Source organism: Thamnophis sirtalis, unplaced genomic scaffold (genome assembly GCF_051295495.1).
Source record: "Thamnophis sirtalis isolate CommonGarterSnake01/CBP01778 unplaced genomic scaffold, rThaSir2_p1.2 scaffold_1, whole genome shotgun sequence".
NCBI lineage: Eukaryota > Metazoa > Chordata > Lepidosauria > Squamata > Natricidae > Thamnophis > Thamnophis sirtalis.
The window spans coordinates 166,194,066-166,221,664 of record NW_028261381.1 but is presented as its reverse complement, the minus strand read 5'-3'; the positions used below and the strand labels follow the sequence as shown (position 1 = coordinate 166,221,664).

General features: G+C 42.8%; 1 protein-coding gene across 1 annotated transcript; it reads left to right on the top strand.

The window, feature by feature from the left end:
* Positions 1–25,734, top strand: BTBD2 (BTB domain containing 2). The gene is made up of 9 exons (XM_087702895.1): positions 1–746; positions 3,677–3,796; positions 5,425–5,581; positions 7,080–7,185; positions 9,696–9,893; positions 11,684–11,876; positions 21,220–21,307; positions 22,561–22,707; positions 24,214–25,734. Exons 1-9 carry the CDS (start codon positions 16–18, stop codon positions 24,373–24,375), a joined length of 1,902 nt encoding a protein of 633 aa, XP_087559021.1. The 5' UTR covers positions 1–15; the 3' UTR covers positions 24,376–25,734.
* Positions 25,735–27,599: the final 1,865 nt, after the last annotated feature.

The following is a 27,599-nucleotide window of genomic DNA, read 5'->3' as shown; positions in this document are numbered from 1 at the left end:
GGGCTCCTTCGCCTCATGGGCCGCGGCCGCTGCTGCCGCCGCCGCCCGCCTTCCCCAGCCACCCCGCCGCCGCCGCCGCCGCCTCGCTCGGGCCTCCTCCTAGCCACCGCCCTCGTCGTCCTCTCCAGCGACTCCGGCGGCCGCCCCCTCTTCCTGCTGCAGGCGGCCCCTCCCCGGCAGCCGCCTCCGCGCAAAATGGCGGCCGGAGCCGGGCCCCTCGGAAGCGGCGGGGGCTGCGGCAGCCTCTCCTCCAACGCACCGCCGCCGTCGCCCCCTCAGGCCGGCAACGGGCCGCCCCCGCCGCTCCCCGCTTCGCCTGCGGCCGCGCCGCCACCACCGCCGCCGCCCTCGTCCTCCTGCTCCAACAGTAGCGACGGGCCTCTGCTGCTGCTCCCGCCGCCTCAGGCAGCGCTGCCGTCCCCGCCTCTCTCCGTTGCTTCGCCTCAGGCCTCCTCCTCCACCTCCGGGCCTACGCATAACCACGGAGCGGGAGAAAGGGGCAGCAACCCGCTGCCGGTGGTGGCCAGCGGGGCTGCGGCGGCGGCCGCTGCTTCGCTTTCGGGCCCGGCCTCCTCTTCGCCTTCGCCGCCGCCGCTGGGGCGGCGGGAGACGGCCTACAACTGGCAGGCGACGAAGCCGACGGTGCAGGAGCGCTTCGCCTTTCTCTTCAACAACGAGGTGCTCAGCGACGTCCACTTCTTGGTGGGCAAAGGCCGCGCCGGCGCCCAGCGCATCCCCGCCCACAGGTCGGAGAAGGGGGCTTTTGGGGTGGGGGGCTCTTTCTGAGGAAGGGGGGTCTTGGGGGAAGAGAAATGGGGGAGTCGGGCCCCTTTCCTTGGGGAGGGTGCTTGGGAATTGGAAAGGGGGGGAGGAAGGGGGTGCAGAGCCCCCCCCATCTCAAGGAGGAGAAAGATAAAAGATGGAGGTCCTGTCCTTGGAGAGAAGGAATAGAGTAGCTATTATCAGTAGGGCTGATTTATGTGGGGAAAGGAGAAGTCTGTAGAGGCCCTGGAGATGTTTAGGGGGGATGTCAATCATTGAAGGTGAAATTGAGACCTTTGGGGGTGAAATTGAGACCATTCCTAGAATGGAAAGGGGCCATTGAGATCATGGAGTCCACCCTCCTGCTCAGTGCAAAAAATAAAAATAGCAAGTTAAAGCATCCCCAAGGGAGGGCTGGTCTGCTCCTGCTTGAGGCTTCCAGCAAAAGGGAGTGTCCCTCTCTTGTCCTCCAGTGTTATGCTGGACTATTCCGCAGCTGGAGGAAGGAACAAGGGTGGTAGATTTAGGGTAAAGAGTAAGGGGCTGGGGAGGCTGAAATGAAGGAGGTAGGGTGCTTAGGGGTTGAAGAGTGGGGGGACTGGCATTGGGGTGGGGAAAGACAGGGTGGAGGGTGAGTGGGGAATTAACCAGAAGGCATTCAGTAGAGTTTATTGCCGACAAATAGCTTTGGAAAAAGGCTGCTTTTCCATTTTTTGGTGGCTCGTTGGTGGGACTGGGTTGAGGGTGTGAGGATTGTGCGCAATAGGGTGCAGGAGTTCAGAAGTCAGGCAAAGCCGAGTTAAATTTAACCTGGCTTTCACAAATACAAGTCGGGCATTCTCAAATGCAGAGTTCAGATTCACTGTGGGGTTGCTGATTTTTCTGTGCAGTGTCACAACTGAACCGAAGAGGCTGTGGACCACTTTTTGCTTAATGCACCCATGGGCGAGACTTAAAATAATATGTTAGCTAGAAGGGATGGTTGCGTTGGAAACTCCGGGGGAAGACTTGCTCCACAACAATTCCAAGGGAAAGGCTTATTCCTTTGCAGCCAGTGATCAAGCACTAAGATAGTTGGTACCAGTCTGTGCTGGGTTTGCTTGAGGTTGCTGCTGGTGGGGGTGGTGTTGTGATCTGATTGTGTCGTTTGATTTGTACAGAACTATTAAATAACATGTTCCTGACGATGTTAGGAAATTATTTATTAATATCTCTCTGTGTGAAATCTTATAACAATGTGAATTAATTTCAGTAAGTTTGCAGCATCACGTATCTCAACTTCTACGCCCATTAACGCGTTGCTATAACACTGAAACCATATCTGTTTGCTGCTTCTAAATAGAGCTTTTGTACTACTTAAGAATGGAATTCAAAATCCTGACCAGGAGTGCAGTGCATCTCATGACACTTTTGCACAACAGACCTGATGCTGGCTAAGAGTAAGGGGAGCAATTGTAAAATGAAAGCTTTCTGTTTAAAACTCTCTTTATGCATGTTAAGATACTAAACGGAACATTTTTCTTGAAGCTGCTGAATTTCACAGAGCTTTACAGAATTAAAGACTAATACTTACATGACAGTGTAATATTTTTCCAGAATATGAATTTTTTTTTAAACCAGTGCTGTTGACTTGAGCTAAATACAGGTAGTCCTCAATTTACAAACAAAATTGAGCCCCAAATTTATGTTGAGAAATTTGTTGAGTTTTGCCCCATTTTACGACTTTTTTGGCCACATTTGTAAAAATGATTCACTACAGTTGTTAAATTAGTGACACGGTTGTTAAATGAATCTGGTTTCTCCACTGACTTTGCTTGTCAGAAGTTTTCAAAAGGTGATCAGATGACTCTGGGACACTGCAACTGTCATAAATGCTAGTCATTTGCCAAGCATCCGAATTATAAATCACATGACCATGGGGATGCTGCAATGGTTATCAATGTGAAAAATGGTCATAACTCACTTTTTTCAGTGATGTTGTAACTTTGAGCAGTCACTGAGTGAACTGTTGTAAGTCGAGGACTACCTGTACTCATGTTTGCATCATGAGGCCAATAACGTGCTTGTCCCTTATTCTTTGTTTTTGTTTTTGTTTTGTCCTATAGCAAAACAGCTTTTGATAAAAGGTCCTGAATTTGTTGTTAAGGACTTACAAGAGTAAACCTTAACACAGTTGTAAAACATTTATTGACAGAAGTTAAAAAGTCTTTGAACTGTCTCCTCCCCCTCCTTTTAACAGCCTTCTGATCTGGAGTCAGAGAAACCCTTCTCCTCTTATAAAATGCAATGTTTCCTTAAAGTCAATAGATCATTGACAGGCAGGAAATGAAATTTAGCACCTCTGCCTGGCCAGGAAGATCTCTGCTGATATAAAGAAGGTAACAAACAGAATACTGTATTTCCTGTAGCCATAAAAAGCTATATTCCCTACTTTCTCATGGCAGTAAGACCATATTTCACTTATACCAAGGCTAAAAAAACATATATAAATCTTGCTTGATGTGCTAGCCCATTGCTGGCTGTCCCAGAAACAAGCTTTGCACTATTTCTGAACCAAATAAAATAGAGAAACTTCTTCCCAAGCAGCTGCTTTTTGCGTCTTCTTTCCTCGGAGAAAGGAACCCCGGGGAGATTCTAACAACATATATACGATTTAAACTACCTTTAAGCAACTTTATTTAGACATTGTGTGCTGTACCCACAATTGTTGAAGTATCTACTTTTATTTCAGCCTGTGTATCCTGGAATCTGATTGAATGAATTTTCCGCATCATTCTCAGCAGTATCTTTTATGTAAATCTTAACTCTGGGGGAATGAAACGGGGTACTTAACTATGGAATAAAAATAGGTGAAAGACTGAGAACGGAATCCAGTCAAATGAGGGCTTTTCTTGTTTGTGTTTTCATATGTCAGGTTTGTGCTGGCTGTGGGCAGCGCGGTCTTTGATGCCATGTTCAATGGCGGGATGGCTACAACCTCCACGGAGATAGAATTACCTGATGTAGAGCCTGCTGCTTTCTTAGCTTTGCTGAAGTAAGCCTGCTTTTATGCAAGTAAAGTGATTTCCCCCCCCACACACACACACACAACCTCACATCCCAATTGCAACCTGTCTGCAATAGGGTTGGTGCAATGCTACCCTGGGCATCGTTTTTATTTGAAATACATGTTTTAAAAAGGGTCTAGCTTATTGTTGTTTTGGGAAGACATGCTGTGTCCGAGGATGGCAATTCTGTATTTTTAGAGCTTTGTAAACCAGTTTCCTTCCTCTCCCCCTCCAGCCCCTATATTTATGCTTCTCTCTCTGATTTTTCATATGCTCCCCTTATTAGCCTGGATCAGGAACCAGTTCCCCAGAAAGGGAGTGAGTGGTGGCTATGTCTAGCCATCTGTTTGGGATGTTTTTATTCTTTTTTTTTTGAGCAGAGAATTGAATGCCATATGAAAATGAAAAGAAGGACTAGGGGAGACATGATAGCAGTGTTCCAATATCTCAGGGGTTGCCACAAAGAAGAGGGAGTCAAGCTATTCTCCAAAGCACCTGAGGGTAGGACAAGAAGCAATGGGTGGAAACTAATCAAGGAGAGAAGCAACTTAGAACTATGGAGAAATTTCCTGACAGTGAGAACAATTAATCAGTGGAACAACTTGCCTCTAAAGTTGTGAATGTTCCAACACTGGAAGTGTTTAAGAAGAAATTGGGCACTCATTTCTCTGAAATAGTATAGGGTTTCCTGCCTGAGCAGGGGGTTGGACTAGAAGACCTCCAAGGTCCCTTCCAACTCTTGTTATTCTGATTCGCATGCTTTTAAAATGCATGCCTGAGAAGTTGGGGCTTGAATCCTAACATTTGAGGAGTAGTGTATTGAAAGATTGCCCCTTCTGTGTCTTCATTTCTACTTTTACTTCCAGGCGCGATACCACATTTTTTTTTTACCTTCAAAACTTGGCAATATAACATCTTCTTCTCTCTGTCAAGCTGGACGTCTTGTTGTTTCCATTCAGTTTATAAGCTCTTAGTTAAAGATATGGGAAAGAAAGCTGGTGAGTCACAATCTCAAAATTATCCCCTTATGATCAGCCTGGTATTGCAATTTAATTAACTGCTACAGATATATCTGGATCTGATCATCTCATGTGTGCTGTCAGAAAGGCAGACGATGTAATGGATATTGAATTACGTATTAAAAACCCCAAAGACACTACATAAATATAGACTTTTTAAAAAACAAATGCAGGTTTTCAGATTTGCCAGAGTAATGTTTGGAGGGCTGGATTAGAATATTTCAACTGCAAAAGTCACTGACTGGTTTGGTTTTAACATTTGCAAATCAAAGTCAGAAGTGTAATAAATAAAAATATACGCCTCATTTGCCAGTGTACTGCCCAGGGCAACATACTCTGTCTAAAGAGTTCCGATTTTAAAAAAGATGTTCCTAGTCCTCATGGACTTACAGGTGAGATAAATAGCCTCATTTTAAAAAAAAAACTCTTATTGAATTGGTACCCAATGGGAATTCACCTCTTATTTAGACATTATGAAGGACTTTCCACATAACAACTAATAATCTGACCTTTCTGATGTATTTTTTCCAGTAAATAATGTGGTTTTGAGTGGGATAATATTTTTTCTTTGCCTCTCTCTCCATTTTTCCTCTTAGATTTCTTTATTCAGATGAAGTTCATATTGGGCCAGAGACTGTGATGACGACTCTTTACACTGCAAAAAAATATGCAGTCCCTGCCCTTGAGGCTCACTGTGTGGAGTTTCTGAAGAAAAACCTCAGAGCAGATAATGCATTCATGCTTTTAACCCAGGTACATTTGAATATCTTTGCCTCTGGACTAACCTTTTCATTTGAAAGTTCTTGGCGTGAGTTGAGGAAGATGCTGACACTGGCTACAGGTAGTCCTCGACTTATGACGATTTGTTTAAGAACTTTTCAAAGTTAACCGCGGCACTGAAAAAAACTGATAACCAACCAGTCCTCGCACTTGTGAGTGTCACCGCATCCCCATGGTCACATGTTCAAAATTTGCCAACTGGCATATAGTTACGAAGTTGCAGCTTCTTGGGATCATGGGATTGGCATTTGTGACTGTCCCAGTGGACATCTGACAAGCAAAATCAACAGTAAAAAGATGGCAAAATTGAATGTGACCCATTTAACAATTTCATCACTTAGTGACAGACATTCCAGACCTCACTGTGGTCATAAGTCAAGGATTACTTGTAGTTGCCCACCTTCTCTGATCAATTCTCTGCAAATCTATCAGTTTTCATCTGCTGCTGAGATAGATCCTTATGAATTTCCATGGTAAAAGCCTAGAGATTTTCATGACTTCTGGTTAAAGTTAAAAACTGGGGAGAAAGCAAACAGCCAAGTTAGTGGTGGCCTTGGTAGCATCAGTGGGGTGTACATGTGGAGTAAGTATCCGAGTAAAAGGACTTTTTCCTGTGTTGCTTACAAACTGTGGAAAGCAGTTCAGGCAGAATTAAGATTCAACTTAACAATGGGCCTACTTTCATGTCTTATTTGGTTCTCTGAATTGATGCCAGTGATTTTAACATTTAAAAATGGAATAGGATAGGATAGGAATAGAATAGAATAGAATAGAATAGAATGGAATGGAATTCTTTATTGGCCAAGTGTGATTGGACACAGAAGGAATTTGTTTTTGGTGCCTATGCTCTCAGTGTACATAAAAGAAAAGATACATTTGTCATGAATCATAAGGTACAACATTTAATGATAGTCATATGGTACAAAATAAGCAATGAAATCATACTAGGAAACTATCAATATAAATCGTAAGGATACAAGCAAAGTTACAGTCCTACAGTCATAAGTGGGAGGAGATGGGTGATAGATATGGATTTATGTGTCCATTTTTGTGATTTTATTTTCCTTTGATTTGTTGCACATGCCCTCCATAACATTTGCAAACCTAAGGTGTATAGTTGGCTGAAATAATATTTGCAAACCACCACAAATATATTTGCAAACCACAGGCAAAAGGGTGAAGTCCTTAAGGAAACAGTATCTCACAGGGCTTGGATGCCATGATACCATCAGATCTAATTTAACCCAATACCAAATGCATATGGTTATCACTTCATATGAATTTTGTAGAAATTTATATTTGTATGATGTTTTTATCCTATCCTTTTGTGCACACAGAACATTTATGCGTATGAATCTTCACCCTCCTACAAAGTAGGGAATGGAATGGGGTTAAAAAAAAGTCCTGAGGTTAGTACACTCCTCCCTGTGCTCCTTCCATTTATTCTTACTGATTGATGGCTGTTTCTTAGGCAAGACTCTTCGATGAACCCCAGTTGGCCAGCCTTTGCCTGGAAAACATAGATAAAAACACCTCGGATGCCATCAATGCAGAAGGCTTCACTGATATTGACCTGGGTAAGCTTCTCTCAGAATTGTTCTAATAGTTTGTGCTAGTTTTCTTTTGCTTAAGTGCTTCTCCTGTTCTCTTGAGGTGGCAGAATCGATAGAGGTGTCCTTCTGGGTGCTTCTCAGGGTATACCCAGCTGTAAGATAAGCAGTTTTAAACTGGGCCTGTTAAAACCTCTATTTAGGCTTTTGTCCCTGCCACTGTCAAGTAAAATTAGAATAGATTGTGCAAAAATTGTTAGCCTGTTTAGTTTTGTCTTATTTCTACAAGTTGCAGGTGTCAGTTGTATTTCTACTGCAGTTTATTTCTTTAAAGGAAGTTTATTCTGCTCTTCGGTTTGATAGCTCTCGGAATTGTTTACCGACAGATGAAAAGTTGAAGGGGAAAAAAAAAAGGTCATTCAAGTTCCAGTCCTTAAAGTTACTGCATTGAATGAGCATGAATGTTTACAATTTAGGTGCAGCCTTCTGCTTCAATCTCAGAAAACAAACGAGGGTTTTTTTGCTGTGGAAAGTCTTTTTAAAGGTTCAGCAGAACCTTCCCTTAAATCAGGGGTGTCAAACTGGATGTTTTTGAGGCTGCTGACATTGTAGTTCTCCTCTCCGTGCCAGCCGGGATGGGGGGATAGGGGGTAGACGGCCTGGACTACCTCCTGCAGTACTTTGCTGGCAAAAACGGGGTGCTGAGGGGGGCGCGTTTTTTGCCTAGATGGCCTCCAGAAGCAGAGGGCTGCATGTGATTTGGCTCATAGGCCTTGAGTTCGACCCCCTTGCCTTAGATCAGTGATTCTCAACCTGTGGGTCGGGACCCCTTTGGGGGTCGAATGACCCTTTTACAGGGGTCGCCTAAGACCATCGGAAAACACATTTTCCAAAAAATACAGAAAACATAAAATAATTTTATGGTTGGGGGTCACCACAACATGAGGAACTGTATTAAAGGGTCGCGGCATTAGGAAGGTTGAGAACCACTGCCTGAGATTCTAAGTAGAGATTCAAATATCAATCTGTTAAATAGAGGCAAATGTTATCCTTTGTATGAAGTTCTGATTTAGCCTGACTCGTGAAACACAAGTTTCTTTGTACAGGGATTTTTTTTAAAAAAAAAGGTCTGTATAGAGGGGCACATAATCATATGAATCCTTTTCCTGAAGCAGAGCAAGCCAAATGCCTGTCTCTTGAGCAGCCTTTGTACATTGACCAAGTCAGTCTCAACATCCCTCCCCATGCTTTTGCGTCAAGCGATGGACAAAGAGAGCATTTGGTCCTAGCAGTATACCAGCAACAGATGATGTTACAAAATGCATTGTCTTGCTAGTTTTGCTATGTGTGGAAAGTTACCAGCAAAAAAAGCTAGATTTCTGAGGTTAAATTCCCCCAAGCTCTATAGAACAGCAGGGCAGTATATGTAGGGACCAAGCAGCTTCTGGAAGGAAGATAATAGTTGCAGCAACTTGCCATCACTGTCTCTGTGTAATTGATGTGGATTGCTTCCTCCCCCCTCTTGCCAGTTTGTTGTCTGAAAGGTTGATTTGCAAGAGTTGTAAGGGTTCATTTTCTCTGGGAGACCTTCTACCTCTCGCTGTTGAATTTCCATCCATTGGGGGTGACTTCCACTAGGGGAGACATGATAGCAGTGTTCCAATATTTAAGGGGCTGCCACAAAGAAGAGGGGTCAACCTATTCTCCAAAGCAAACAAAGGCAGAACAAGAAGCAAAGGATGGGAAGTAATCATGGAGCGAACCAACCAAAAACTAAGGAGAAATTTCCGGACAGCGAGGACAGTTAACCAGTGGGACAACTTGCCTCCAGAAGTTGTGAATGCTCCAACACTGGAAGTTTTTAAGAAGATGTTGGACAACCATTTGTCTGAAATGGTATAGGGTTTCCAGCTTGAGCGAGTTGTTGGGACTAGAAGTCCTCCAAGGTGGAGGAGGAGGTGGCGCAGTGGTTAGGGTGCAGTACTGCAGGCCACTTCAGCTGACTGTTATCTGCAGTTCAGCGGTTCTAATCTCACCGGCTCAAGGTTGACTCAGCCTTCCATCCTTCCAAGGTGGGTGAAATGAGGACCCAGACTGTGGGGGCGATATGCTGACTCTGTAAACCGCTTAGAGAGGGCTGAAAGCCCTTTGAAGCGGTATATAAGTCTAACTGCTATTGCTATAATAAGGTCCCTTCCAACTCTACTATTCTGTTAAGTTCAAATTGCCTTGGGTTCTGCTTGTGATATTCCTCCAGGCCTCCGCTGGCCAATGTGGTGTACTCACTCTTTGCTCTCCTATAGGTGTGTTTTTCTAAAAGGTGTGCTAAACTCAAATGAGGCCTGGCAGGTGCCTGTATAAAGGACCGATTCTCCAGGATTCTCTATAAAGTGGAGGTGTAGAGCAGTTCCTGAGCTGGTAGTTCGGGCTATGAAGTATTTGAAGTTAAGAGATTTTCAATACTGGCTGAGTTCGATAGCCCAAAATAGCTGTGAGTGATGAATCTTGCTGGTAGTGACACTCTCTTTGTCTGATAGACACCTTGGTCGCAGTGTTGGAGCGAGACAGCCTTGGCATCCGGGAGGTGCGCCTCTTCAACGCAGTGGTCAGGTGGTCAGAGGCTGAATGCCAGCGGCAACAGTGGCAGCTGATTCCAGAAAACAAGCGGAAAGCTTTGGGCAAAGCTCTTTCCCTCATTCGCTTCCCCTTGATGACAATCGAGGAATTTGCTGCAGGTATTTGGGGACAGTTTCTCAAAAGTGGGGTTTTAAATCGGCAAAGATCCAGGGGGGAGTTAATAACTTTATGCCAGTGAGGGCCTTTATGTATTTGAAAATATTTCTTCTGCTCCTCCGTTTTGATTCCAATTCCCTGTCCTTACCAGGTACTTATAACCAAAATAAAATAAAAATAAAATAATAATGGCAGTTTAGGTAACAGGGCAGGTCTATACGTCCTGCTTACCCACGCCAAATATTCCTATTTGCTTCTAATAGGGCATGTTTGCATTTTGCACTAGAAGGCAAGTGGCGAAACGACGGTTGTAAGCCAACTACAAATACCAGCCTTCATGTATACCCACAGTTGCCCAAATGAAACCAAGACATTTCTGTCTTACATGCAATTTATACTGTGAGCCCCTGCATTCATATCTAAATTTGAACATCCACTTCCCTGCATTCATCTGATGGTCCCTCCTATCTGGAGCAGCCTCCAGATATTTGGATCACTCTCCTTGTACTTGAGAGACCGCCTGCTGCCAATTACCTCCAATAGACCGATCAGATCCCACAGATTAGGCCTCCTCCGAATTCCATCCGCCGGCCAATGCCGACTGGCGACTACCCGGAGGAGAGCCTTCTCTGTGGCTGCTCCGACCCTCTGGAACGAGCTCCCCGTGGAGATTCGAACCCTCACCACCCTCCAGGCCTTCCGCAAAGCCCTTAAAACCTGGCTGTTCCGACAGGCCTGGGGCTAAAGAGCTTTTGCCCCCTCTCTCGAATGGTATGGTTGTTGTGTGCTTTTAAATTGTGTATTGTTTTGTTCGTCTTTTTTATCCCTTATCTGTATCCCCTTCCCTGACTTGGATTGTGAGCCGCCCTGAGTCCCCTTTGGGGAAAAGGGCGGCATATAAATGCAATAAATTCAATTCAATTCAATTCTCCTGATCCCCCCCCCCCAGCACCCTCCCGACCTCTGCTGTGCATTTTGCAACTCCCTTGCATCCTTGTGCATCCTCCCTGACCCCACGGCACCTCTCTCACACCCCCTCACACCATCGCAAGCTCGTACCTCTTTCTTGTGCTGCGCCATGCCTCTTGGGTACCCAGCCACTTCCCTGTCTATGTGTCTGGTCTGACTTGCCGATTTTTCTATGAGGAAGGGAGTTGTGGGATTCAGTCCACAGTGGCGACTGGAGCTGCAGGGATTGCCCATTGTTAAGTGATGCAGTCACTCTTTATGACTGCATCGCTTACCCGATCCCAATTGCCGTCATAAGTCAAGGACTACCTGTAAATATGGCAAAAGGCAGGCAAATGGTGGCTAAGATGGGGACAAATACCAATTCATAGGTGCAAAGAGTCAGGTGTACCCCTGTTAGGTAAGCTCCCCACTGGGAGAGCGAGTACGTTCAGAGAAGCGTTGTGAGAGTTGTGTTGGAGAACACACAAACCAGCATACAGAGACACTGCAGTTAAATAGGCTTTTACTTTCGTGGAAATAGAGGTATCAGAGTCCATCAAACAGCCCAAGTCATACACGGATAAGGCAGTCAGTCATCAATGACTTTCAGTTAACGGATAATCCAAATAACATAGTCCATAATCATACAAACAGTCTGGTACTCAAAGTTTGCTAGCAGTTGCAAAACTTACAATAGCTCACGGCACTTTCTAACAGCCACCTAAACATGATCCTGAAGAGAGAGCTGGTTTCAGGGAGGAACAGCAAGAAAAAAAAGTATCTCGACGAAAGTCGTGATCCTCTCACCCTGGTTGTCAGAGTTTCTTTCTGCTTTCTGCAGGGCCAGCTCAGTCGGGGATCCTCACTGACCGTGAGGTGGTTAGCCTGTTCCTTCATTTCACTGTCAACCCCAAGCCACGGGTAGAATTCATCGACCGCCCTCGTTGCTGCCTGAGAGGGAAAGAGTGCAGCATCAACCGTTTTCAGCAGGTGGAAAGCCGCTGGGGGTACAGTGGGACCAGTGACCGGATCAGGTATTCTTCCCAGTACTGCTCTATTGACCAAGCACTGAAAACATCAAATCTCATATGATGAAACATTTATTCATCAAACAAAAATTGCCAATTCAAATGAGGAAAAACAAAAACAAAAAAATTAAAATGTTACAGGTGCAATGGGCACGTTAGTGCACTTACACACGCCCCCTTAGGGACCTCTTAAATATGGGGTGAGGTCCACCGAAGTTTAGTTGAAACTAAAATTGTGAAAGTTAGTAACTGAGAGAACTGAATCGGGTAAAATATTTCAGTCTTTGACGACCCTGTTAGCACAATCGAATTTCCTGCAGTCGAGTTTAAAAAAATGTACATTCGTTCAAAGCGATGGTTTGCACGTGTTATATTACTATTAAAACTTTTAAAAAAAAAGTCATTTACAGGTAAAAATGTACAATTTTTAAAAATACAATATCTAAATCTGACCGCAAATGTTGCAGTTCTAAACTATCCAAACCAAGAGTTTCAAGCTGACATTTGAGTTCCCAGGTGGGGAAGTTTTGTGGTTCATCCAACTGTCTTGGGAAACTTTGGAAGAACTTCCAATTATCCCAGTCTGATGCAATGATTAGCAGCAGCCTGTCATTTAATGTCCAGGTCTGGATATCTGAATTACATTCATCAACAGAAATGACAGTGCCCCTGTGTGGAAGGGGCAGGGAAGAAAGGGAGGGAAGAAGCCTTGGGAAGAATTTCCATGTTTTGCTTTTGAATGGTGTGTTCAAAAAGTAGGTGGGGCTGGGATAAAAGTGGGCACGAACCAGAAGAAAAGTAATTAAATTAAAAAGTTAAATCTTGAAACCGCTATAGTTTGAGCAACGAAATACAGGGAATGTCATTGTAGGACAAAAGGCAGGCAAATGGTGGCTAAGATGGGGACAAATACCAATTCATAGGTGCAAAGAGTCAGGTGTACCCCTGTTAGGTAAGCTCCCCACTGGGAGAGCGAGTACATTCAGAGAAGCGTTGTGAGAGTTGTGTTGGAGAACCCACAAACCAGCATACAGAGACACTGCAGTTAAATAGGCTTTTACTTTTGTGGAAATAGAGGTATCGGAGTCCATCAAACAGCCCAAGTCATACACGGATAAGACAGTCAGTCATCAATGACTTTCAGTTAAGGGATAATCCAAATAACATAGTCCATAATCATACAAACAGTCTGGTACTCAAAGTTTGCTAGCAGTTGCAAAACTTACAATAGCTCACGGCACTTTCTAACAGCCATCTTCCAAAAACACTCAGATCAGATCAGCCCAGCATCTAACAAACAGAGAGCTGTCATTCTGGCTCCTTCTTATGGCTGATTGAGGAAAACAGCAACCAATCATATTTTACAGTATGGTTTAAAGAAACAGGTATAGCATTGTTACATGATTTATATATTGCCAACCCAACCGTTAGATTATATTCCTAACATTCTCCCCCTTGGGTAGGACAATATATAAATCTTACAATCTTAATCCGTATTCCTCGCAACAACGTTTATGCTTTATATTACCTTGGGCTTTGGTAAAATGGTCTGCAATGTTATCTTCAGACATGCAGTACTCGAGTGAAACTAATTTACTATTCACACTTTGCCTTACATTCAAATATCTTATATCAGTGTGTTTTGATGTAGTTTTTACAGCAAGATTGGATACCATCTGAATTGCTGCTTGATTGTCTTCATAAACAACTATAGGTTCTTGTACATTAATTCCCATATCCAGTAGGAGTTATTTATAACACACCAAATCTGTATAATAATGACAAACATGAGAATTCAGCCTCCCTAGTCGATAGACTTAAATGTTTTTGTCTAATAGACCGCCATCCAATTAGTGCTTTTCCCAGGAATACAACAAACCCTGATGTTGATTTCCGTGTAGACACATCTGTAGCAAAACTTGCATCAGCATATGCAGTTAAACTCGGATCATTCTTAGGTTCTAAATACAATGCATAATGCATCGTTTGCTTAAGATATCTTAATATCCTCTTAACAGCTTGCCAATGCCTTTCAGTAGGTTCAGCATTAAACCTGGCTAATTGATTTACACTATATGCTATGTTGGGCCTTGACCAATTACTCAGATACAATAAGCTACCAATTAGGGATTGATAAATACCTTTATCAAACACAGGGCTTTTTACATCATCATGGCTAAATTCCTGACCCATTGGTGTTTTAACTGGTTTACACAGTTCCATCCTAAACATTCTGAGTAGCTGGTTAATCTTCTCAGTTTGTGAGATTTTGTATCCTCCTCTAGTTTTAACTATTTGTAAACTAAGATATTGCCTAATCTCACTGAGATGTTTTATACTGAACTGCGTCCTTAACAGTGTTATAATCCTCATAGCTTCTTGCTCAGTTTTAGTGATCAATGCTATGTCATCAGTGAACAATAGCAACAATGAAATCACACCATTACTTTCTTTCTTAAATAAACATGGATCAGCCGTGCCAGCTTTAAAACCCATCTTAGTTAACTCTTTAACTATACATTGATTCCATTCATATCCTGATTGCTTCAAGCCACACAGACTCTTTTTCAACCTCCAGCAATTAGTTCCCAAATATATAGTATGTTGCAACGGTGCATGAAGATATGCTTTTCTACATCTAAATGATTAACTATATATTCATTCTTAGCTGCCCACACTAATGCTGCACGTAACGTTGTAGCCTTTAAACTAGGTACAAAGACCTCATCATAGTCATTGGCTGACTGAGCAAACCCTTGTGCAACTAACCTGGCTTTATGGGTTACAGTTCCATCTACACTATTTTTAAGTTTGAAAATCCATTTACAACCAATGGCATGTGGTGGTAACTTTACATTTTCATACACTTCTAACCTTTGTAATGATTTTAATTCCTTTTCCATTGCATCTTTCCAAGCTTTCTGTTCTTCAGTTGGATATAGAGTTAATTCTTGGTAATTAGCAGGAACCTTATTTGCCTGACATGCTATAGATGCCTGATACCTGTCAGGTGGTCTCGTTACATGAGTTGAACGTCTAGGTATTTCAGGACTCACCAGTGGACTCTCCTGTATAACCTGCTCTTGTTCTTTTGGTTCTTCATGTACTTCTTCCTTAATCTCTTTAATTACTGGTTTTCTTACCTCATCATTAGGGACTACTTTCAGTCTCACTTGTGATGGTATATGCACCCATGCTGGGGCTCCGAATGTATGTAGGTAACTCAGATCTGGTTTTCTGCCATGCCACCTAGTAAATGGCAATTCACCGGTTGTTGTATTCACATTATTTAAAACATGGTTACTACACATCATAGCTTCACCCCATAGTGTTTCCGGCACACCTGAATCAGCTATCATAATTCGAGCCATGGCCTGTAATGTTTGCCCCCTTCGTTCTACAAATGAGTTACGTTGTGGCCTATATGGAGCAGAATGTTTCTGCTTGATTCCAGCTGTTTTTAACATTGTTTGGAATTTATAATTGGTAAACTCCATCCCATTATCAGTAACTAAAGTAATAACCTTGGCTTTCATCTTTTCTTTCTGCAAACCTCAGCCAATTAAAGAAATGCTGAAACGTTTCTGTTTTGTTTTTCATTAAATAACAGAAACCGTATCGTGAATAATGATCCATGATACTCAAAACATAACAGGAACCTCCCAAACTGGGTTTTAAAGGTCCTATTAAATCAGCAAAAACAACTTCCAGAGGTTCCTTTGTTTTAAAACCATTCAGCCTGTTTGCTAGAGTAACTTTGCTTTTTCTCCTGATTGCAAACATTGCATTTTAAATATTTACTGCATCCTTTTAGTTTTACTCCCTCTGCCAACTTAACAGTTTGTTGCAGCATCTTGAAATTAATGTGCCCCATGCGTCTATGTAGTAAATGTATGCATTCATCATGGGGTTTAACATTATGATAAGCTGTGTTAGCCATCTGGCCATCCGGTATAACATACAAAACGTTTTTTAAAGTAGCAGTAACCCTGTTATCCTCCTTTTCAATGATACAGATATCTCCCTAAAGGTTACCACATAGCGAATGTTAACCAGAGCCCTAACTGATAGTAAGTTGAATTTCAGGTTAGATACATATAATGTTGGTAACTGCTCATTTAAGAATGAACAACATGCATTACCTTCCCCAGATGCCCTCACCTTCCATCCATTTGCCAAAAATACATGTTCTTTGCTCGTGGTCATTTTTACAAACCTTTTTCTATCTCTAGCAATGCACTGTGATGCTCCACTATCAGCAACCCACAAATCATGGTTTACTGGTGCATTGCTCGACATAGCCAAAGTAGACATAGCTAAATTGACATTAGCATTTTTTCTAGCTCTTCCAGCATTCTGTTGTTTTGCCTTTTTACAGAACCTAGCTATATGTCCCTTAGCCCCACAAGAAAAACATTTTCGAACAGTATAGGCAGTAGAATGTGACTCCTCATGGTGGTTTCTCTCTCAGTTGTTCCCTCTCCATCCTTCTTGACTCTTCCAACAGTCGTGCAGTTATGTCAGTCAATGTTAGTTCATTTTGGGTTAGGACTTCAAGAGAAGATACAAAAACATCATAACTCTCATCCACTGAGGAGAGTATGATATAAACTTGATGTAGCTCAGAGAAAATTAGTTCTTTTTCATGTAGCTCCTGAAAAATCCCTTTTATAAAGATTAAATGAGCTAACATATCTCCACCTTTCAGAAGACATGCCCTAAACAATTAGCGTGTAAGATGTATGTGTGCACCTACAGTGTCACGTACATAAATCCTCTTTAAATTCTCCCAACATCTTGCAGCAGAATTTTCTCCACGAATATGTACTAATTGTTGGTCATTCAGTGTTAGACCGATATTACACAACGCCCATTCGTTGCATCGCTGAAAATCTGCTATCTTCTTGGCATCATCACCGTTATCTGGATTCCAAGCAGTTACATCCGGTGGATCCTGTACAGCATCCCATAAACCTTCCCTACACAGGAATAGACCACATTACTTTTTTTTTAAATTGAAAATTTAAAAAGCTTTTACAAATATTTACCTCCCCTCCCCCTCCCTCCCCACCCGAACCCATCTCCCCCCCAACGTCCCCCCCCTCCGACTTCCCAGAGCAAATACAGGGTATAAATCTTTAACAATCATATTCTAAAATAAACTAAAAAAAACTTTAGCATCATCTTTCACTTGTACTTTAACTCCTCATTTGTTACGCTAACTCTAAACAAATTATGTCATTCCTTGCTTCTTCAATCATAGGCTATCTGGAGTTTCTTAGTCCCATATTTATTTTGAATATAATCAATCCATCTTCTGCACTCCAGTTTATATTTCTTGTCTGAGTGATCCTTAAGATATGCTGATACTTTAGCCATCTCTGCTAAGTTTGTTACTTTTAATGACCATTCTTGAATAATAGGCAAATCTTCCTTCTTCCAGTATTGCGCCACCAACAGTCTTGCTGCCGTTGTTAGGTTCAAAATCAAATTAGTCTCTATAACAGTACAATCAGTAGTTATACCTAATAAGAATAACTGAGGGGTAAACTTTATCCTCTTTTAAAAATATTTTGCATAATCCACCATATTTTTATCCAAAATGCTTTAACCTTTTTACAAGTCCACCATACATGGTAATATGTAGCATCAAGACAATCACATCTCTCCAGCATTTAGGTTGTAAATTTGGATACATGCAAGCCAATTTTTTAGGATCTAAATGCCATCTGTAAAACATCTTGTAGAAGTTCTCAGGTTTTGGGCTTGCGTGAATTTTATATTTCTTACCCATATCTTTTCCCATGTATCTAGCATTATTGGTTCTTCAAAATTTTGTGCCCACTTTATCATACAGTCTTTAACTAATTCTGTTTCAGAATCCATTTCTATTAAAACGTTATATAACCTTTTTATATGCATTTGACTTTGATCCCTAATTTGTTTTAGTAGATTGTCCTCGTCTAGTGTAATACCAGTTTTCTGATCTTTTTTCCATCTGGCCTGTAACTGTCCATACAAACCCGCTCGGGTTTGTCTTTGCTCCTTGGATCCTTCTAACTCTGCCAGAGAGTTCCGAACTTGGGCCACCTCCAATGATCCTTGAGTATCTTGCTGTCTGGTCTGTCCTTCTTGCTCCCTTTCTCTGGATCCTGGAGGTGGGGGATGTCCAGCCTTTAGTATATTGCTGTAGAAATCTCTGGCCTTCCAAACTGAGTTGAGACGATGTCTTTGTAGTTGATCACTAATCCGGCTGGAGCTTTCCATCTGTATTCTGACGGTTTTTGAGTTCATCCACTAGGAATGTATAATCTTTTCTAGATCTCAGCATTTTAGGTGGGATTTCCTTCAAAATTATCACCTCCTGGCCCGCAATCTGCAACTTGGTTTTATAAGACTCTTGTAGTATCAGGTTCCTCATGCCCCTTGTGGCAAAATACACTACAATGTCTCTTGGGAGTTGTTTCTGTCTGGCAATCCATGAATTAATGCGATATATCTTTTATATTTGCCAGTCAAAGTTCCCTCTTGACCGACCCACCAATTGATCAAAGGCTTCTGAAAGAATCTCCTTCAGGTTTTCTTGATTATTCTCTTTAAGGCCCCTTATTCTCAGAGCGAATTCCATCTGCCCATACTGCAGCATTGTGATTTCATTTTCTGCATCGTAAACCTTGCCTTGGACCGCGTTCATTTTAGTTACCAAATTAATATTAGACTCATTAACTTCTTCCACTTTTTCCTCCAATAAGGATATGTAGCCAGATAAGCATTTAAAGGCTTCTATAATATCTTCTCTGATCTCTTGGTTATGAATCTGAACTAGCCCCCTAATCTCTTCCGAGACCTCCTTAAAGGCAGCAGAAACCTCTTCCTGTATTTTAAGTTCTAACGTGGCTGTGTGGTCTTTTAATGCATCATTTAAAATTCTTTGCAGCACCTCTTGAGTTAAGGGTTCTCCAGCAGGAGGAGGGGGGGGGCTAATAATGACTGTAATTTACTTGTTGGGGCGGGGGAACTCCCAGTGCTTTTGGAAGCCATTGTTATTTTAGCTTGCTTTGAAGCCATTTCTTCAGTTAAGCTTATCTTCCACCAAATTATTAAGTCCAGACAAACCGCTTATTCCAATTATTACTCTTGTAGCTTGCTAATAAATCACTGCTGTTTTAAGTGATTTTAAGCTCTGTAGTAGTTTGTAACATTACAGTACAACCCCGCCTTCAAGACTCCAGCGCCATTTTATCTTCTGTCTCTTTAGTTTTAGTAGAAGGAATGGAGTTAAAGTTTATTTATACATACAGTTGTAAATTCTCCGGTATTGCTCTGCCTGTTTTGAACTCAGATGTAAATCAAACGTTGAGCAGGGATGAACATGTGTCTTGGTTTCTGCAGAAAAGCAGAATGAGTCCCGGGCGCGGAGTTTGCCGAGTTGCAGGAAGGCTCACACCTTCCGCACCCCAGAATTATCACTTGGGGGGGGGGGTTAATGGAGATCTTCCCAAGCTCAGTAGCTCTCCCCCTTCTTCTTCGCACGAAGAAGGGGTAATCAATCTGTCAGACAGCTGATAAATGTTGTCCAGACAGCGTAACGCAATCTCGGGACTGGAGCTACTAGAGATAGCAGCTTCTTCAGGCTACACGCGCACCGGAAGGAGGAGTAGACCACATTTCGTAGACCAGGAAACATAGTTTGTTCCATCCAACCGGGTTATCATCAAATTGGCTTGTTGATGGGTCGCTCGCCATCTTCTCCAGGATAGTGCAATCACTAAATAAACAGCTGTCTGTATGCGGTATTGCGTATCAACACCAACTGTCCTTTAGCTACATCTGGTACACTCTGGGAACATAACCAGTGTTAAGTAAACTCCCCGTTGGGAGAGTGAGTACGTTCAGAGAAGCGTTGTGAGAGTGTTGTTGGAGAACACACAAACCAGCATACAGAGACACTGCAGTTTAAATAGGCTTTTACTTTCCTGGAAATAGAGGTATCAGAGTGCATCAAAAAGTCCAAGTCATACACAGATAAGACAATCAGTTATCAATGTCTTTCAGTTAAGGGATAATCCAAATAACATAGTCCATAATCATACAAACAGTCCGGTACTCAAAGTTTGCTAGCAGTTGCAAAACTTACAATAGCTCATGGCGCTTTCTAACAGCCAGCTTCCAAAAACACTCAGATCAGATCAGCCCAGCATCTAACAAACAGAGAACTAACTGTCATTCTGGCTCCCTCTTGTGGCTGATTGTGGAAAACAGCAACCAATCACATTTTACAGTATGATTTAAAGAAACAGGTATAGCTTTGTTACATGATTTATATATTGCCAACCCAACTGTTAGAATTATATTCCTAACTACCCCCATCTGAAGGATACCTCCTTCCATACAATTAATCTCTCATCTTCATCCCAGTTAATGTTCCCTCTATACAAGGGATGTTCAACCTTGGCAACTGTAAGACTTCTGTTCTGTTTCTGTTTATTGGATTTATATGCCGCCCTTCTCCCAGAGGACTCAGGGCGGCATACAACATTAAAAAAAAAATTACAAAAGTTAAAGAGGAAATTAAATAAAGTATCCAAAAACAAACCTGATTAATATTAACAATAAAAATTTAAAAATTAAATTAAAATTAACAATTAAATTGATCATTTATTTTATTCTGTTCAGGCCAGGCTTGCTGGAAAAGCCAACTTTTTAAAGACTTGTAGATTTCAACTCCCAGAATTCCCAAGCTGATGGTATTCTGGGAGTTGAAGTTCTGAAGTCTTAAAGGTGCCAAGGTTGGACACCTCTGTCCTCTATGATATACTTTGTGCAAGAGTTTAAAAGTAGGGCAAGCGTGCCACCCAAGCTGCCCGTGATATGTTGATCTTTACTCCGGTAACAATAAGTGGATCAATAATGCCAACAGATCACATAGCTTGCCATTGCCTTGCATTTGTACAGCCTGAAATTGATGCTAATCAGTTTATTCATCTTTACTTCATATACTGGAGTAAAAAAAAGCCTTCCTTGAGGTCCTTCCGTGAACAAAACAAATGGTAATCAGATGCATAAAGTAACAAGCATCTGGCACCACTTCAAAGGTTTGTTCCCTTTTTTTGTTTCCATCCCATTAATTTTTATTTGAAACGATGGTATGCAGATCTAGATTGGGGGCTGTTGCTGACTTGCTAAGTTATTTTCAACTCTCGGGTTTTGGAAGTGTTCAAAATAAGGCTGTCTCCCAGAGGACGAAGAAGAAAGAAGGGAAAAACTTTATAACTGGAGTAGCCTCTTTCCTTTCACAGAGATTTGATCTGTCTTTTTTTTTTTTTTTTTTTTTTTGCAAACTCTGCAGGTTCTCTGTCAACAAGCGGATATTTATAGTTGGATTTGGGTTGTATGGCTCGATCCATGGCCCTACAGATTATCAAGTAAATATACAGGTAAATAACTTTCTGGATTTGATTTGCATGAGTGGATTGTGAAGCAACACAAGTGAATGTACAGGGACGTCATTTCCTCCATTGATGGCAAACCTTTCAGGCTCCACACAGGTAAAACAATTGGCTGCTGGCATGTCATATCTCCAAACAAAAGTGGAACAATTCTTCACATTTTAATATCTAAAACAGTCCAATAATGTGTGTTGCATTAACAAGCTGCATTAACTCAGGGATAGAATCAAGATCATGTGAAGTGTTAATACCTTTTTATAATGCTTTAGTAAGATCACATTTGGAATACTGAATCCAGTTTTGGTTAGCATGATGTAAAAAGATATTGAGACTTTAGAAAGAGGGCAGAGAAGAGCAACAAAGATGATTAGGGAACTGGTGGCTAAAACATGAAGAACGGTTGCAGGAATTGAGTAGGTCTAATCTAGCGAAGAGAAGGACTAGGGATGACTATAGACCCATTGCACTGACGTCTATAGTGATGAAGTGGTTTGAGAGACACCTCAGGTCCCGTCTTCCACCAAATTTTGATCCCCACCAGTTTGCTTATAGAAGCAACAGGTCGATAGGGGACGCCATCACCACTACTTATAATAGCAGTCTATTGCAGGGGTTGCCACAAAGAAGAGGGAGTCAAGCTATTCTCCAAAGCACCTGAGGGGAACAAGAAGCAATGGGTGGAAACTAATCAAGGAGAGAAGCAACTTAGAACTGAGGAGAAATTTCCTGACAGTTAGAACAATTAATCAGTGGAACAGCTTGCCTCCAGAAGTTGTGAATGCCCCAACACTGGAAGTCTTTAAGAAGATGTTGAATAGCCATTTGTCTGAAACTGTATAGGGTTTCCTGCCTAGGCAGGGGGTTGGACTAGAAGACCTCCAAGATCCCTTCCAACTCTGTTATTCTGTATGTGATCCCCAGAACAAGCACACCCATTCTCATACAGCCTTCCCAGCTAAAACATTATGCAAGAATAGAGCATGCTTTTAAAAACAGTTGTGAAGTGGTGGTGTTGTACTTTGGTGTGCCCTCCAAAATGTGGTGGTGTGTCAACTTTGACCCATGTTTCATAGGTTCGTCATCTCCTTGTTATCAGAAAGGAACATTGCTGTTTTTCTTATAAGCAAAGTTATGACTTTTTCCATTAACGTATATTAGATTTTTTTTTTAAAGCCTATATGTTCCCAAAAAATAAAATTTCATTTTTTCATTTTCTGTCTTTTTTACTTCCACCTTTTCAGATAATTCACACAGATAGCAACACCGTCCTGGGCCAGAACGACACTGGATTTAGCTGTGACGGATCCTCCAATACTTTCCGGGTGATGTTTAAGGAGCCTGTGGAGATCCTGCCTACTGTCAGCTACACAGCTTGTGCCACGCTGAAGGTGCTCGGAGTCTTGGAAGAGGGAATAGTCTTGAAAGAGCTTTTTCTGAATTTGCTTGGTGGGGAGAAAGCAAGGAACAGCTCAGGGGGCTGATTTTAAGATTTGCTAGTCATTGTGTCCTGTTTTTAGTCCTGAACCTCCTTGGGTGGCCCTTCAAGATGGTGATAGGGTGGAAGCAAAGAACCGGGGTGATTGGTTATTCTTGTAAGGTACAGGTAGTCCTCGACTTACAGCTGTTCATTTAGTGACCTAAGTTACAGCAGCACTGAAAAAGTGACTTATGACCATTTTTCACATGGCCACATCCATATGGTCACGTGATCCAAATTTGGATGCTTGGTAACTGACTCACATTTATTACGGCTACAGTGTCCCAGGGTCATCTGATCACCTTTGCGACCTTCTGACACGTCAGTGGGGAAGCCAGATTCACTTTACAACGTAACACATCGTGTTACTAACTTAACAACTGCAATGATTCCCTTAACAACCATGGCAAGAAAGATCTTAAACTGCAGCAAAGTGCATTGAACAACTCCCTTGCTTAGCAATGGAAATTTTGGGCACAATTGTCATAAGTCAAGGACTACTGTACCCTCTTGGGTGGGTATCTTGGACTCCAAGAAGAAAGGCAAAAATGCAACAATATATGTGTGTACACCAGTATAACTTTGGAATGCCTCAAGCAATTTCAACCAAACTTGGTACACAGATGACTTACTCTCTGGAAAAAAACACTGTGGGATAACACACCCCTAACACCTCTTGGGATGTGTGTTCTGTTAAGATACAGCTGTTGTGCCTTAAAATGGCTTCTACTGTACTGACGTAAAATGGTTTCTGTACAACGCAGTGGAGTTGACATGGTAACGGCTTCACAGTACTCCACAAGGGGGCTCTCTCTGGTAAGAAAACTGCTTGTAGAATCATTTTTTGCCCTCTGGAGCCTTCAGGGAACCCTCCTGAAGGCCCCTGAACATTCCAGAGGGCTAAAATTGGCCTACGAGCAAACCGGAAGTCCCTTCCTGAACTTCCGGTTTGCCCATAGGGCCGTTTTTTTGCACTCCGTAGGCTTAAGGGAAGCTCCTGAAGCCTCCAAAGAGCCTTGGGGAGGCGGTGGGGGAGGCTGTTTTCGCCCAGGCTCCTATAAAGCCTCTGGAGCCTGGGGAGGGTGAAAAAAGCATATCAAAAATGTGGGGGAGAGTGCTGGTCGTACACACATGCACGCTGGGATCATGCGTATAGTATGGGTATGGCACGCCCACGCACGATCCCCCCTGCACTCCCCCCACTTTTGGCACCTGAGCCACAAAAGATTCGCCATCACTGAGCTAGTTAAAAATAAATCACTGGCTGTGGGCACTTTGGCGGGGGGGGGGGGAGGGGTAGTGTTGCCCAGGCCTGCTGTGGTCCATAAGAATCAAGGGCTGGTCCCAGCTCAGCAGATCTGGCTCCTGACTAAAAGATGGCCTCTCTTACCATTTTATTTTTCAATCCTTCACGCAGGGACCCGACTCTCATTATGGAACCAGAGGATTGCGGAAGGTGGTCCACGAGTCACCAACCACGGGGACAAAGACCTCTTTTACTTTCTGCTATGCCGCCGGCAACAACAACGGCACCTCGGTGGAAGATGGACAGATCCCAGAGATCATCTTCTACACATAGCAGGCGCTGCTGGGGATTCGCCATCCGACGGGCTCGGCACTCCCTTCCCGCCCCCTTCACCACCTGAGACCGCCAGCTTGTTCTGCCCCAGTGATAGGATGGCCTCCCGTCGGCAGACTCGGATTGGGCAAGCACTCCCAGATTGCACGCGCTGTACATCCAGATGCATGTCGGCCTTGCTGGACTGAGGCTGGCAATCTTTCCCGTTTGTGTTGGCAATCTGGCTGGGTGATTTCCTTGCACTGAATGTAGCTGCTTTTACATCTAGTTGTTCTCGTGGAGGAAAGCTTATTCTCATGAGAAGAGTCCCCCCGCCACCAAAGAGATTCCCCCTCCCCACATTTCAGGCAGGCAGGAGACTAGGCATGGCATGAGTGGTGAAGGCATCTTAGATGGTTGGTATATCAGCGGAGTGGTAGGGCTTTATTCCCATTGCCCTTGTCCCCTCCCAGTTGTCTAGCAGGACAAATGACTTGTTCTCTTTGGGGTAATTGTGTTCACAGCCTGAAGGTGGGGTGGGTGGGTGAGCCTTTTGCATGACAAGCAGCATTTTGAGACAATCCTTGACCCTGAGAAAATAGCAGAGCTTAAATAGGCCGATTGACTGACTTTCCAGTTCAGTGTTTCTCAAACATGGCCCTTTTAAGAGGTTTGGACTTCCAATTCTGGGAGCCGTGTTTGAGAAACGCTGTTCCAGTGTGTTTCAAGGGAAAGTAAAGTGGGAATTTACTTTACTGACCTGATCTGAGTCGATATGGTCAGATTGGGACCCCGATCATATCCAGAGGAAGCTCGGTGAGGATAATACTATAATAATATTCTTGGCGGATGATATCAGGAAAGGCTGCGTTAAGGACGACTTTTTCTCCTACTTGTGTGAGGTTGCTGAAGAGTCAGCAGCGGATGGTGGGTCTCCCTTAAAACAGTCTTGGCTACGAGCAGTTTGCAACTACATGTACTTGATCATTGTAATTAAGAGAAACACCTAAATTTCTGGCCTTTTGTCCTCAGAAAGTTTCTTCTGCTGCTGCTGCTAATATAGTGCAACTTAACAATGCATTTTTGATTGTTACCCTAGTGACAGGCTGGTGCTGTGGTTAGTTTGTGTGTGTGTGTGTGTGTATGTGTATTTCCCCTTAAACAGGGAGATAACTCCCTGTCTCTTAAGCCATTTTTTGCAGAAATCTAATTGAGAGAGAGAGAGAGAGAGAGAGAGAGATGGATGTCAGGAATTTTTTCAGGAGGTAAAATGCCTTTTTACATTCATGAATTCTTAAGCTAGAATATGGTTCTTATGGGGTGGGCAGAAAAAGCATGTTTTTTTTTTTTACTATTGTTCAGATGCATTTAGGATGGGTATAGGCAACCCCAGCTGTATGATAGAACAGCTTCTCCAGCTGTGCTTCGACTGAACATAACGTGGACCAAGGATATGTGGCAGTCCCTTGACTAAAAGGACTTCGATGACTCTTGGCCAGGTGTTGCTTTATTCACTAGTGGTTGGTTCCTTTTTCCATTAGTAAGTCACAGCTGTCAGTGTGCTCTGGATGCTACTTTCCCACATTTGTTGCTTTGGGAAAATTGCAACATGAAGCAATCAATCCTAGAAAGTATTTGAGGGCACTATTCAGATAAGCATTCCCCCCCCCTTCCAATCTAAAAAATACGATGGGGTGGGGTACCAGGTCAGCTTTTGATTCTGGTGGGAGGGTAAAACTAAATCCCACTGTGATGATCTAGAGATTCATTTATCTATTGTTACTGCAAAATTGTCCACATCCACAATTGTTTTGGGTCAAGGATTTGGTGTGATTCTCCACATCCTCATCGTACACACGCCCTTCTCCAGAGTAAGTAATAAATAAAGCAAGAAAGCAGTTCAATTCTCTGAGAATTAGTTCCTCCTACACAGTATCTCTGCAGTTCCCCTACGATAATCAGATGTGATGTGGTACATTTTGTTTCTCAGTGGAAATTCACTGACTTGCTGGTGTCTTCTTGAGGTGCTGGACTGCAACTTCCATCATTCTCCAGCCAGCAATCTGGCCATTACTTTGGGAAGCCTGCTTTCAAATATGACCCCTTGACTTTATCCTGATGGCATTAAGACCTAGTTTGGTTTCACCAAAGTTGAGTCCATCTTCCTTTGATTCTAACAGAGTATTTGACCACAAAAAGTCTTCAATCGGGACAGAATCTTTAATCAGGAAAAAAGGGTTGCCCTGGATTTTTTTTCCCCCTTTTGGTTTGCCACGGTCAGTAGGTGCGTTTACCTTTGAAACTACTTGTCTGGAAATACATATTATTCCACAGAGGTCCCTGAGCCTTATGTCACACAAGTCTGTTTTTGAATCTCCCTTGTATATTGTTAATCACTGTATAATGTGTGTACATTTCTATTCCGGCCAGTATATAGAATGGAACCATTCTCCTGTTACTAGCTCTCCCATCAGCAGACAGTAGAGAAAATATGCACATCCATGATTTTTATCAAGAGGCTTATTCAATATCCAATATCCACACATTAGTTCATAGTTCATTTTATAGCTTGCTTTCCTACGGGGATTCTCAACATCCCCACATCTTCTCCTCCTCCACCACCTTTCATTTTTCAGAGAACTCTTTTCTCAGCGATGCGCTAATCTGTTTTTCTGTAGACGAAAAATAATCATTGAATAGGTTTCTAAAAACGCCTACTTAAAAATAGTTTAAAGGTAGTTTGTAACTGACGGCAGGCTACTTTAGGTTGGATGGCTGAAAGCATTTCAGTCATCCTTTGAAATCCCTTTTGGGTTTATAGGTTTATAGGTTTATTGGGATTTATATGCCGCCCTTTTCCCTGAGGGGACTCAGGGCGGCTTACAACCACAGGGGAGGGGAAGTGCAAGGTCAAAACAAACACTTTGTGAACAAAAGAAGAATAATAAAACACAGCTTTCATTCAGCAATCAAACACTCGGGCGGGTAATTGGAAGCCTATCCCCAGGCCTGCTGGGAGAGCCAGATCTTGAGGGCTGCGCGGAAGGTCTGGGTCGTGGTGAGGGTGCGGATCTCCATGGGGAGCTCGTTCCATAGGGTCGGGGCAGCAACAGAAAAGGCTCTCCTCCGTGTGGTCGCCAGTCGACATTGACTGGCAGATGGAATTCGGAGGAGGCCCAGTCTGTGCGATCTGATTGGTCGATTTAGGGAGGTAATCGGCAGAAGGCGGTCTCTCAAGTACCTAG